The sequence below is a fragment of the Crassostrea angulata genome, chromosome 1, assembly GCF_025612915.1.
Source record: "Crassostrea angulata isolate pt1a10 chromosome 1, ASM2561291v2, whole genome shotgun sequence".
Classification (NCBI taxonomy): Eukaryota; Metazoa; Mollusca; class Bivalvia; order Ostreida; family Ostreidae; genus Magallana; species Magallana angulata.
Window position 1 is genome coordinate 12,852,079 of NC_069111.1, and position 10,585 is coordinate 12,862,663.

The 10,585-nt window shown below is 32.9% G+C and overlaps 1 protein-coding gene across 1 annotated transcript; it reads right to left on the bottom strand.

Annotated features, from left to right (window-relative positions):
• Positions 1-1,037: 1,037 nt before the first annotated feature.
• Positions 1,038-7,285, bottom strand: LOC128159389 (RING finger protein 141-like). The gene is made up of 5 exons (XM_052822462.1): positions 7,125-7,285; positions 5,961-6,069; positions 4,638-4,810; positions 4,209-4,316; positions 1,038-3,102 (listed from the first exon to the last, which is right to left on the bottom strand). The coding sequence occupies exons 1-5, from the start codon at positions 7,268-7,270 to the stop codon at positions 2,946-2,948; spliced, it is 693 nt and encodes a 230-aa protein (XP_052678422.1). The 5' UTR covers positions 7,271-7,285; the 3' UTR covers positions 1,038-2,945.
• Between the last annotated feature and the right edge of the window lie 3,300 nt (positions 7,286-10,585).

The following is a 10,585-nucleotide window of genomic DNA, read 5'->3' on the forward strand; positions in this document are numbered from 1 at the left end:
GTATTTTTTCCTTAATGCTTGCTACCTTCAAACATGCACCAAAAATGCATTAAGTTTTTTTTTTTTAAGGAATAAAGTTTTGAGAATAAATATTGGTTTACAGTATGCAAGTACGGGGTTTTCCATTTTGAAGCTTGATAAGTTTGTGTATGAAAAAGCTTAATTTCAAAGGTTAACAGTGACAATGATCTTAAAATTCATAATACTGGGCTGTGGTCAGGATTTCGCAACCCAAGCTGCTAGGTTGGATATTGTATTACGGTAAATAAATTGCATGAATTTTAGAGTAGTTGGCTATATGTACAAAAAAGTTATGACCCTTAAAATAGCTGATCTTGCTAGCTGATCTTATCTCAAAGTGAGCACAAAAGTTCAGGATTTATTTGCTACAAACTTCTGCTATGGAAACCTTTTTTCAACAATAACATGCTTTCTATGGTAATTCAGGTGGGGTACGAAAGTAGATAGCATTGCAGGATAGTTTATAATCTGCATTAGCAGGTTATGTTAATGTTTCCTGCAAATCTAGCTATGCACATCACCAAAGTAAAACATTGTACTATTAATTTATCCCTGACTTACTTAATCAATTATTCTAAAGGTGCATGGAATTATTATTGTCAATAAGAATGTAACACAGATTCCATATACTATGTGAAGTTACCATGGTAACTACAACTACCTGAAATACTCCAGGGGTCAGTCCTTACAGTCTGTGGGGTTCTTGCTCTCAACGTAGCTTAGTCCAAAAGTAAAAAGAAAATATTAATGATAATACATGTAAAAAGAAATGTATAAACATGTATATTTAGATGCTGACAGGATGTTTCACCCGGTCATGTAGTTTCAGTCTTGTCAGTTTCTGTATGAATTACATTCGTCGTAAGGATCATACACAAGTGAAAAGCCGTCAATGTGATAGCAAAATAGGTTTTCTTTTTTGTGAACTGTATCCATAATTCATTTGTCAACCCTGAATTTATAAACACAACATACATAGAGGATGTATAAACATAATGAAAGAAGAAATTCTCTCATTAATGAATAATAATTTATTTCATAATTCATTAATACAACAACAGTTTGATCACAAATGCTCCTTCAAAAGTTACTCTCTGGACTAAATCACATGGAAATATTCACCACAATTCATAAAATAAAAATTGTGATTGAAAGCAAAAACAGTTCATGAACATCTAGCACATCTACTAGCAGGGACTAGTCTAAAATTTGTCTAACATTCAAACCAAGTAAATTTAAACATCTTTTAAATTCAACATTTTTCATAAAAAGATATACAGTTTTTCTGTTTGCTGTGCCAGATTGCGGCATAGGACAGACACTGTCAGATGTACTGGTACATTGTACATGTATGCGAGTAAAATCAAAACAACCATGGAAATTGTAGAATCAGTTTGTCATCTCTCTCTCTCTGTCTGTCTGTCTCTCTCTCTCATAGAACCAACATAACCAACTGCTGTGAAAATGTAAATTAAATTAAATCTACTTTCAACAGTTTAATTCAAATAAATATGCATTATTTATTAAAAGAATAAAAATTTGGTTACTACCAGTATGCATCGATAAATAAATACATGTACTGTGTCTCTGTTATTGATGATGCATAGTGTAGAATTTTTTTTAGATTAAAATACATCTAATCCTAACAATCATGTCTCTCAATACCTAAATTAAATATACAGCATAATAATAATAATATGTAACATATTAAATAAACATACATGAACATTATCAGTAAATTACAAAAGCACCAAAGCTCTGGTCACATGAAAACAACTCACCCACTGTACGGTAAATATCAATGTTATCTATTTGTAGCTTATTGCACACTTCACAATAACATAGCACATTAAAACATTTTTTGTAGCTGCTAAATTAATCACACTATAGTATTAAATACCACAACACTCTCTGGATTAACTAGTAGTCTATATTAGATGGTAAATTCTGGAGGAAAGTATATGTAAATAAACTTTTTTTTATCTTCTCTCTGATTTCCCTCCCCTCCAAAATAATCTAAATCTGCCACTTTATCATTTTCTTTTCTTAACTATTTACATCATTGGAAGCTTCATTTGTTATGCATCTGTAGACAAAATTTTGTACTTACTATGTGTTTAAATGAATAGATGCACATCATTATTTATCATCTAGACTAATGCAGGTCACAATAACAATGATTTTTAAATAAAGAAAACTAGAGAAATAGAATCCATCCAAATCATCTCTTCTTGACATCAAGAGACTATCATAAGTTTGATATTATGCTTTAGAAATGAATACATGTAAAATGTAAAATCTGATATTTCACTGAACATTTATGACTTATTCAGACTAAAAGACAAAACCTGATTGGGTCTGATGACATACATTCATAAATAATGAACTTAAAGTTCTCTATCAAACACAATCTATAACAAAGTCCATGAAGCAAATAGAAAAATATACCCAGTATCTCTAAATCTCAGCACATTCATACTTATGCAGATTTTATTCATAACCTACCTTTAATTATGGTAAATCAAAACTGCACTATTTCTGCATGAGAATAACTGAAAGCTTGTGTTTGTTTAATCTACCCATGAGACATAAGCATGATAAACACTGAAAATGTTTTTGGGGGGAATTCAATAAAAGTGCATAGTCAGCACTTTCTAACTGAGGTATATCTCACGTGAGACACAGATGACATGGATCTGATAAAACAATCTTAATATATCAAGCAGAGGAGGTGGGGCATGAAACATCTTTAACATTAAATAAATTCCCATTTGTTGTAAACTTAAAATGTAGATCAGACATTCCAGTACATATCAGTTCTGATAATTTGGATTTTTTTTCTGTGCTGGTCTTATTCTACATGAGAATCCATTAGCCTTGATATACATAAATCAATTCTGTTAAAACAGCCCAGCCTGTCCTCCTCATGTTTTGTGGTCTGGATTGTCGCCCAGACTCACTAGGTAACCTTTGACCTCTGTCTCATATTCAAGGTTATCTGGCTTCTCTGTAATGACCCAGGTCTCGTCCGTGCTTTCCACTCGTTCTCGGCAAATGGGACACGTTTTGTTGGTCACATTCCTGTCAAATTAAAGTTATTTACAGTAATAAAAATGGTATAATGTTAAATTACAGTGCATTGAATGTTTTTTCATAAGTTGGAATAGGATTTCCAAATTTTTTTGTACCATCATGGAAAAATTAGAAATTCATTAAAGAAAAGTGAAATAATGAAATATAAAACTTTTATGCAATTCGACTTACGAGGTAATTTGTTAAATTTAGTCAGGTAAAACTATAGATACTGTGAGCAATCTCACAAATTATACACCCTCACTAAGAAAATAAAATAACCAAGCAACCCTTGTGTCAAATTTTAGCTTCTAATATTTTTTTATCACAAGATATATAGCCTAGACAGGAATTATGCATCTTTTTAAACAATGACCTTGAACTTGCACAACTGACCCTGGGTCAAGTTAATGATACATCCTCAGGTCATAAGCAATCTTTATGTGAAGTAAGAACTTCCAATGTTTCTTCATAAGCAAGGTATAAAGAAGATACAATCTATGAACTTTTTTTCTTTGAATGACCTTGAATTTGCCCATATAACCTTTGATCAAAATCATGACACACCCTTAGATCATAAGCAATCTTTGTGTGAAGTAAGAACTTCAAATTTTTCTCCATAAGAAAGATATAAATTGGACAGGAATTATGCACTTTCCCTTCTAGTGACCTTCAACTCGCCAAAAAGACCTTTGGTCAAAATCTTGACACACTCTTAGGTCATAACCAATCTTTTTGTGAAGTAAGAACTTCCAATGTTCCTCAATAAGAAAGATATGGACAGGACACGATTGCACAAACAGATGGACGGATGGATGGACAAGTGATTCCTATGTACCCCCCCCCCCCCCCCCCAAACTTTATTTGCAGAGATTATAATAACACAAGGATATTTAACCTATTGATGATGAAAATACTGGTATGTTTCTATCTACACTATAAGAATAAATATACCTACCTGTCATCTTCGCTAGCCAAGTGTATGGTTCGAAATTCTCATATGTCATGAAGATGAGCATAGAGAATCAAGGACTTGACTAGCAAAAACAACTGTCTCTATGTTATACTTACAAACTCCTTAAGCATAACTGTCATGGTTGATTGAGTATACTCACCAGGTATCTATACAGCCCTCACAGAACTGGTGTGTACAGGGGAGAATGATCTCAGACCTACGCTCCATACAGATACAGCATTCATTCTCATCATACTGCTGCCCCACCCTGAAAAATCAAATGGAGGTCAGCAACAACCCACAGTGATAATGAGAGAGAGAGAGAGAGGTGCCACATAAACAAACATTTTTCTAACTAGTCTCCAAGAACTAAAAAGATTCATCAAGATTTAGAATACAGTTAAACACACTTGTAACAAAGTGCCAGGGAAATGGCAATTTTACTTCAGTATATGCATAATTTGCCATATCACTCAAGTTTTTAACACAAAACAAAGTCATGGGGAATGAAAATCACTTAGCTGTAAGCATCAATTCATTACATGATTGTATAAGCATTTTCACTATTAACATGTTTTACTGTACTTGCCCGTCAAATATAACACTGGCACAGATGTTGCTCGGTAAACTACTGAGGTGTCCTTTCTCTTCCTCCATGGCGTTTAAGTTTGCCACCTGGTCAGAGATTTCCCTGTACAACACAATGTACTGCTTCAGATTCAGTCGTCTTCGAGACTCCACTCGATTGATATTTGTATTCACCTGAACGAAAAAAAAACAATTATTACTATTTCACACAAACTATCAACTTCATTTTCATCCAATTGAAACTATAAAAGATCCTAAATTTTATGTATGATCACTGTTTTGCCCTGACAGGGATAGCAAAAACTGCTGAATGTTACAATGTTTTACAGAAACATTACTCATTTTACATGTACAAACTCTAGATACATGCATGTATATGATATTTGAGCTCAAAAAGACATTGTCTTTATAACAATAATTGGAAGCTCATTTGACTATGAGCTGATTTTTGCTGAATCAGCAATATTGTTTGATTCTGACTGTGGTATATGTATCTAAATGAATATAAAACTTTCTCTTATCTAATTTTTGAAGAATCAATTAATTTCAAAAACTATGAGATCTCTTTCTTCATTCTGCAAGTGTAATGATCTGTATAAGTTCTGAATAAAATGAATGTTATTTTGTGATCAAGTTAAAATATGTTAGTTAATATGTGATTTTTGTTAGCATTGGTTCAAAATATATCTTGTACTAGATTTAGTCCGGATTGGTTTTTTAGATGTAGGGGTACATGTGTCTCTGGCATATTACTTAGGTAAAATGGATGACAACCTATACATTTTTTGTGCTAATTAATCAGCTCCTTTCTGCATTGATAATAATAAATCAATTAAGAAATTATGAGATAAACCAAATAATTTTGTGATAATGTTTTTTATTCAATAATATGGGCAATGTATGCGCCTTTCTGTGGGCCACAAATTATGGCCCACTACCCTTTTTTAAGCATAAAAACTGTCTTTAGAATACTGTATCCTATAAATAATTCCCTGTAACCAATGAATGTAGTATAAACATGTGTATGCAAAGGTGTAGGAGTTACTTTTCTTACTTATATGGTTTACCCCCCCCCCCCCCCACTACACCCTAAACAGGCCTGTAATATCTAAAATATTAACAGATATCGACCCTCACAAAGAAAAATGAATCCAAAAATGTTCTTAAAGCAGCAAGATTAAAGAGCATATGAAATTATCTTATCATTTCTGCAGAACAGAAACATATCATACATAATATCCTACACAAAACAGAAAACCGGTAATTAATTACAACATTCATATAAATGATCAATTCCATGGAAACTGTTTTGTCAGTGGCTTACTTTCTCACAAATGATTCTCACAGAGGTCCTCCAAAATATGGTAGAATGTGTTCCATTTTCTACAGAAAACAGCAACTGCTTTCCTCTTCTATCACAGAAAGATGATGTTCTGAAAAGCAAGAAATTAGTTTCAAGACATAAGCAACATCACACAACACCTGGGTTTGTTTTTTATTTTAATAATTTTTTGATGCTTGTTGATATTTTGTTGGGATGTTGCCCCATATACACATGTAATATAATCTTTCAAAAGATAATGGCATAGGTGTTCACATCATGAATAATGTATCGTAATTATTGTAAATACATGTGCATATTATAATATGAACCATGATCACAACTTTTCCCTTGAATGTATTGATCATGATGTAGTTTTCTTTGATCTATTCTGCTTTATAGTGGACAAGGAGCCAATTTGAAAGACAAAGAATACCTTATTAATCATAATAATATTAGAAGAGGAACTGTCCAGATGGTGCTCAATGAATTACTACAGAATATTTAAAAAATATGAATAAATGTTCAAAAACAATTCTCATTTTTCAAATGTGCATGTATTTAGTACTGTACTGTATCTATTTAGCTTGAATAAAAACCATTCAGTGTACAAAGGGTGAGCAATTCAGGATACTGTTTATTATCTATTTTTGTCTTTAATACCCACTAAACCCGTGGTGAACTCCTTTGATTTAATTTTAGTATCTGATTCAAACTATAAAATATGTTATATATCATAACAAAAATCTCTTCAAAGTGTTTGTTTTCAAAACATCAAAATAAATTTCTTTGTATATGCTCCACAATCTGTGGCATGTATTTGGATGAGATGCTTTGCAATTAATTTATCTGCTAGAAGACAAACATGCTTTTTAAGATCAAGAAGCAGCAGAACCCCATCCTTGAAAACCACTTATTCTAACATCAAAGCATTGCAATTTCTATATAGTACCTAACGGTGGTACTTTTCTCACTCATTCTGTTTGTCACTGTACAAAAGACATACTGGTAATTCTTCCTTCCCATTTTCACTATGATATGCTACTATTAACTTGCTGATGTTCTTAAACAACTCAGCACTTGGGCGTAAGTTGCTGTAAAACAAGTCAGCTCTAGCACACAAAGGGTTAACTCATCCTAGCTCTTTAAAATCTCAATGTTACTTACAACGAGTTGAGCTCTTGCACAGATCGAAGGAAGTCCGGATATGAGAGATTGGCAAGACATTTCAGAATGGTCAGATGAGACTTCAGTTTGGAATGCACAATTCCGAAGGTCTGCTCTGGATTTGGAATACTACTGCCTTGCCCCATCCTCCTGCAACTACAACCAGCAGGCAATAACAAAAAAACAACTTTAAACATTATTGTCATATATATATTGTCACAATATTTTGGTTGAAATATTCAAAAACTTAAAAAATAACAGGGACAACGTGTGTGGATGAACTTATCATGATTTCATAAGCAAATCACACAATTTGTTATTGTTACATATTTTCATATATAAGCGCTTTTCAGAATATCATTATCATGCAATATGAATTAATAATTACCCCAGGTAACAATAATAATGTCAACAATACATAACATTAACATGTCTAGCAAACTTGAAGAGCAATTTGCTAACATCACATAGCAACCAAAATAACAGTTTGTTTCTAATCAATTTTCTTGAAAGTTTGTCACGTACAGCAAGCTAGACCCTAATCAACAAGAAGCCCATGGGCCACATTGCTCACCTGAGAAACAATAGGTATGATAAAATCAGCTTAATGGAATCATAATACAAACAATTTGGACAATGTACAATAATACATGTAGATCCTGTATAAATAAAATCCATTCCCCCCCTGGATATTCTTATGTTTATAATCATTATTCCCTTTTCTAACAGGATGATTTTATAGTCATATCACATGTTGAGTATTGCAGTTCTCAGAAAGATCCTTAACAATTGTTTATAGATGGGATATAAAGCTATATCAAACTCTGGACCTTCTTGTGAGGCTGAGGAATTGTCCTGGAGCCAAAGTCTTAACAATTATAAAGAATCATCTGGCTGATTAGTTTCTGAGAAGAAGATTTTTAAAGATTTACTCTATATATTCCTATGTAAAACTTCGAGCCCCCATTGTGGCCTCACCCTACCCCCAGGGGTCATGAATTTCATAACTTTGAATCTACACTACCTGAGGATGCTTCCACACAAGTTTCAGCTTTCCTGGCTTTATGGTTCTTGAGAAGAAGATTTTTGAATATTTCTCGAAATTTTTCATTAATTTCTAATTATCTCCCCTTGAAAACGGGTGTGACCCTTAATTTTCACAACTTTGAATTCCCTTTGCCTAAGGATGATTTGTTCCAAGTTTGGTTGAAATTGGCCCAGTAGTTCTTGAGAAGATGTTGAAAATGTGAAAAGTTTACAGACAGACGGACGGACGACAGACAAAATGTGATCAGAATAGCTCACTTGAGCTTTCAGCTCAGGTGAGCTAAAAACAGAACTAGCACCATTTTTTCTTATAGATGTCTTTGCATGATATTTGTTTATTTTTGCCAAATACATATCTGAAATTTAAAGCTCAAATTTTATGATTTAGAGCTATGAGCTATCACAAGTGCTGGTGAGTTATAACTCAACAAAAGCGAGTCTGCAATGGTTTTTGATGACAGGGACATCAGTTCGATTTGCGCCAACATAATACAAATTATTGCTGACATTCACAAAAGATTTGACAACATCAGCTCAACATGTCTTCGACATTTGTTTGATATGTATACTCCTGCAAATTCAAAACGTTTGAATTAATATAAAGGCATAAGACACATCTGTTGTGTATATCTCGTGTATTCTGTGTTAGTTCCAGGGGCAAACAACAGACTTTCTTTAGAACTTTATTCACAAACGATTGAAACCATGTCTAAACAAACAAAGCAGCAATATCCCACCTGATTTAATGAAGCAATTGAGAGTCCATGATGATAAAATTAAACATACAAACTATTTACAGCCGTTAATACATGTACTAGTATTAATAAGCATAAAAATATATTCATTAATTACATATTACAATTTACAAGAAAAATTTAAACGAAGTAAATTCTAGTCTATGCTTCCTTAATCACTACTTAGTGATAAAAGTATTGGTCCACTAGTGACTAGGACAGTAGTTTACATGTAATAATTACTATAAGTTACAAATGTTCAATAAGTAGACTCCCTTGAGTCTAAAATGGGGGGGGGGGGGGGGGGGGGTGGGGGAGGGGGGTGAAACCCCTCGTCAAATGTTCCACCATTCACAATTAATGAGCCACAACACCTGGATGGACGATATGTTACATAACTGGGGGTGGGGGGATAATTGCTATATTGTTTGATGAATATCAATTTTGGTGCTCATGTTTTGTTGTATGTATAAAAAAAGAACACTCTATGATGGAGCTATTTGTCATCATTTTTTATCGGCAATTGATATACTTTGTTGAAATATGCGCCATTGTGGAGTGCCCATAAACGTTATAAAGCAAAACTCTTACTTTGTAAAAAAAATTCAATCATGAATAGCAATTTGGATCATGCTGTAAAATTTGCTCATTACATTCAAAATATTTTATAGCGAAACTTATTTTGGAGTGCTCGTTACTGTAAAAATCAATTATAATTAACCAATCGGAGCACTCAGAAAAATTTGTTCATTACAATTAAAATGATAGATCATGTAGATAGCAACTTATTTTAGGGTGCTCTTAAAGAAAGCAATCATGATTAACCGCTTGCAGCAGTGGGAAAATTTTTCTCATAATATTCAAATATATACTAAGCGAAGGTGATTTTGGGGCGCTTGTGCATAAAAAATATTGATCATGATTTAACCAACATTTGGGGTCTGAAATGTACTTGGGCGCTTTTGAAATTTAATGGGGCGCTCCAAAAAAGAATTTCCGTCACTCTTGCATGGGGCATAAATGCATCTGGGGGAAAGGACTAGCACCCAATGAACAGAAAGGCAGATCCAACTTTGTATGTTTCAAATGATTTACAGAAGCAAATCAATTTTATTTATTTGCTTTAACTTCCAAATGGTCACATCGTAAAACATCATTGTCTAAAGAATCAAAATGGTAAAAATATGATATCAAAACAAAGTTTAATATCTCTATTAAATTACTGGCTGCTCACATTGCATTGCGCAATTTGTCAATGTATAAACTGATAAATAAATACTGATAGTGATAAGATGCTGAAAGAAGGAAAACTTAACGATTGTCTTCAAAGTTAAGTCACTGCAAATATCAAAACGCTGTAATAGAAACAATTTATCACTACAGACTGCACTTATGGCATAGAAAAGATTAAACTTACTTACATCATTGGTTTCGGTACTTTATGTACCAAACATATTTTATGTCTCATTAGCTGATTCCAAGGATATTCGGATCATTCCCATTTTGATCTTTTAAAATGAATTTGAGTTGATTGTTAATTGTTGTTGTTTTTTTAATTTTATGATCTGATAGAAATTAATTTCAAATTTTGAATGAAACATAAACTTCATATTTCCTTTAAAGTTTCTCTTCACTTTTTATCGAAACAGTTCTGAATCGAGATGACTTGCACCTGCGCTC

Coding starts and splice junctions, on each gene's coding strand:
- LOC128159389 (XM_052822462.1), bottom strand. CDS start 7,270: ATGGGGCAAGGCAGTAGTATTCCAAATCCAGAGCAGACCTTCGGAATT. Junction 6,070..7,124: donor GTGCAAGAGCTCAACTCGTT/GTAAGTAACATT, acceptor CTTGCTTTTCAG/AACATCATCTTTCTGTGATA. Junction 4,317..4,637: donor GCCAGTGTTATATTTGACGG/GCAAGTACAGTA, acceptor TTGATTTTTCAG/GGTGGGGCAGCAGTATGATG.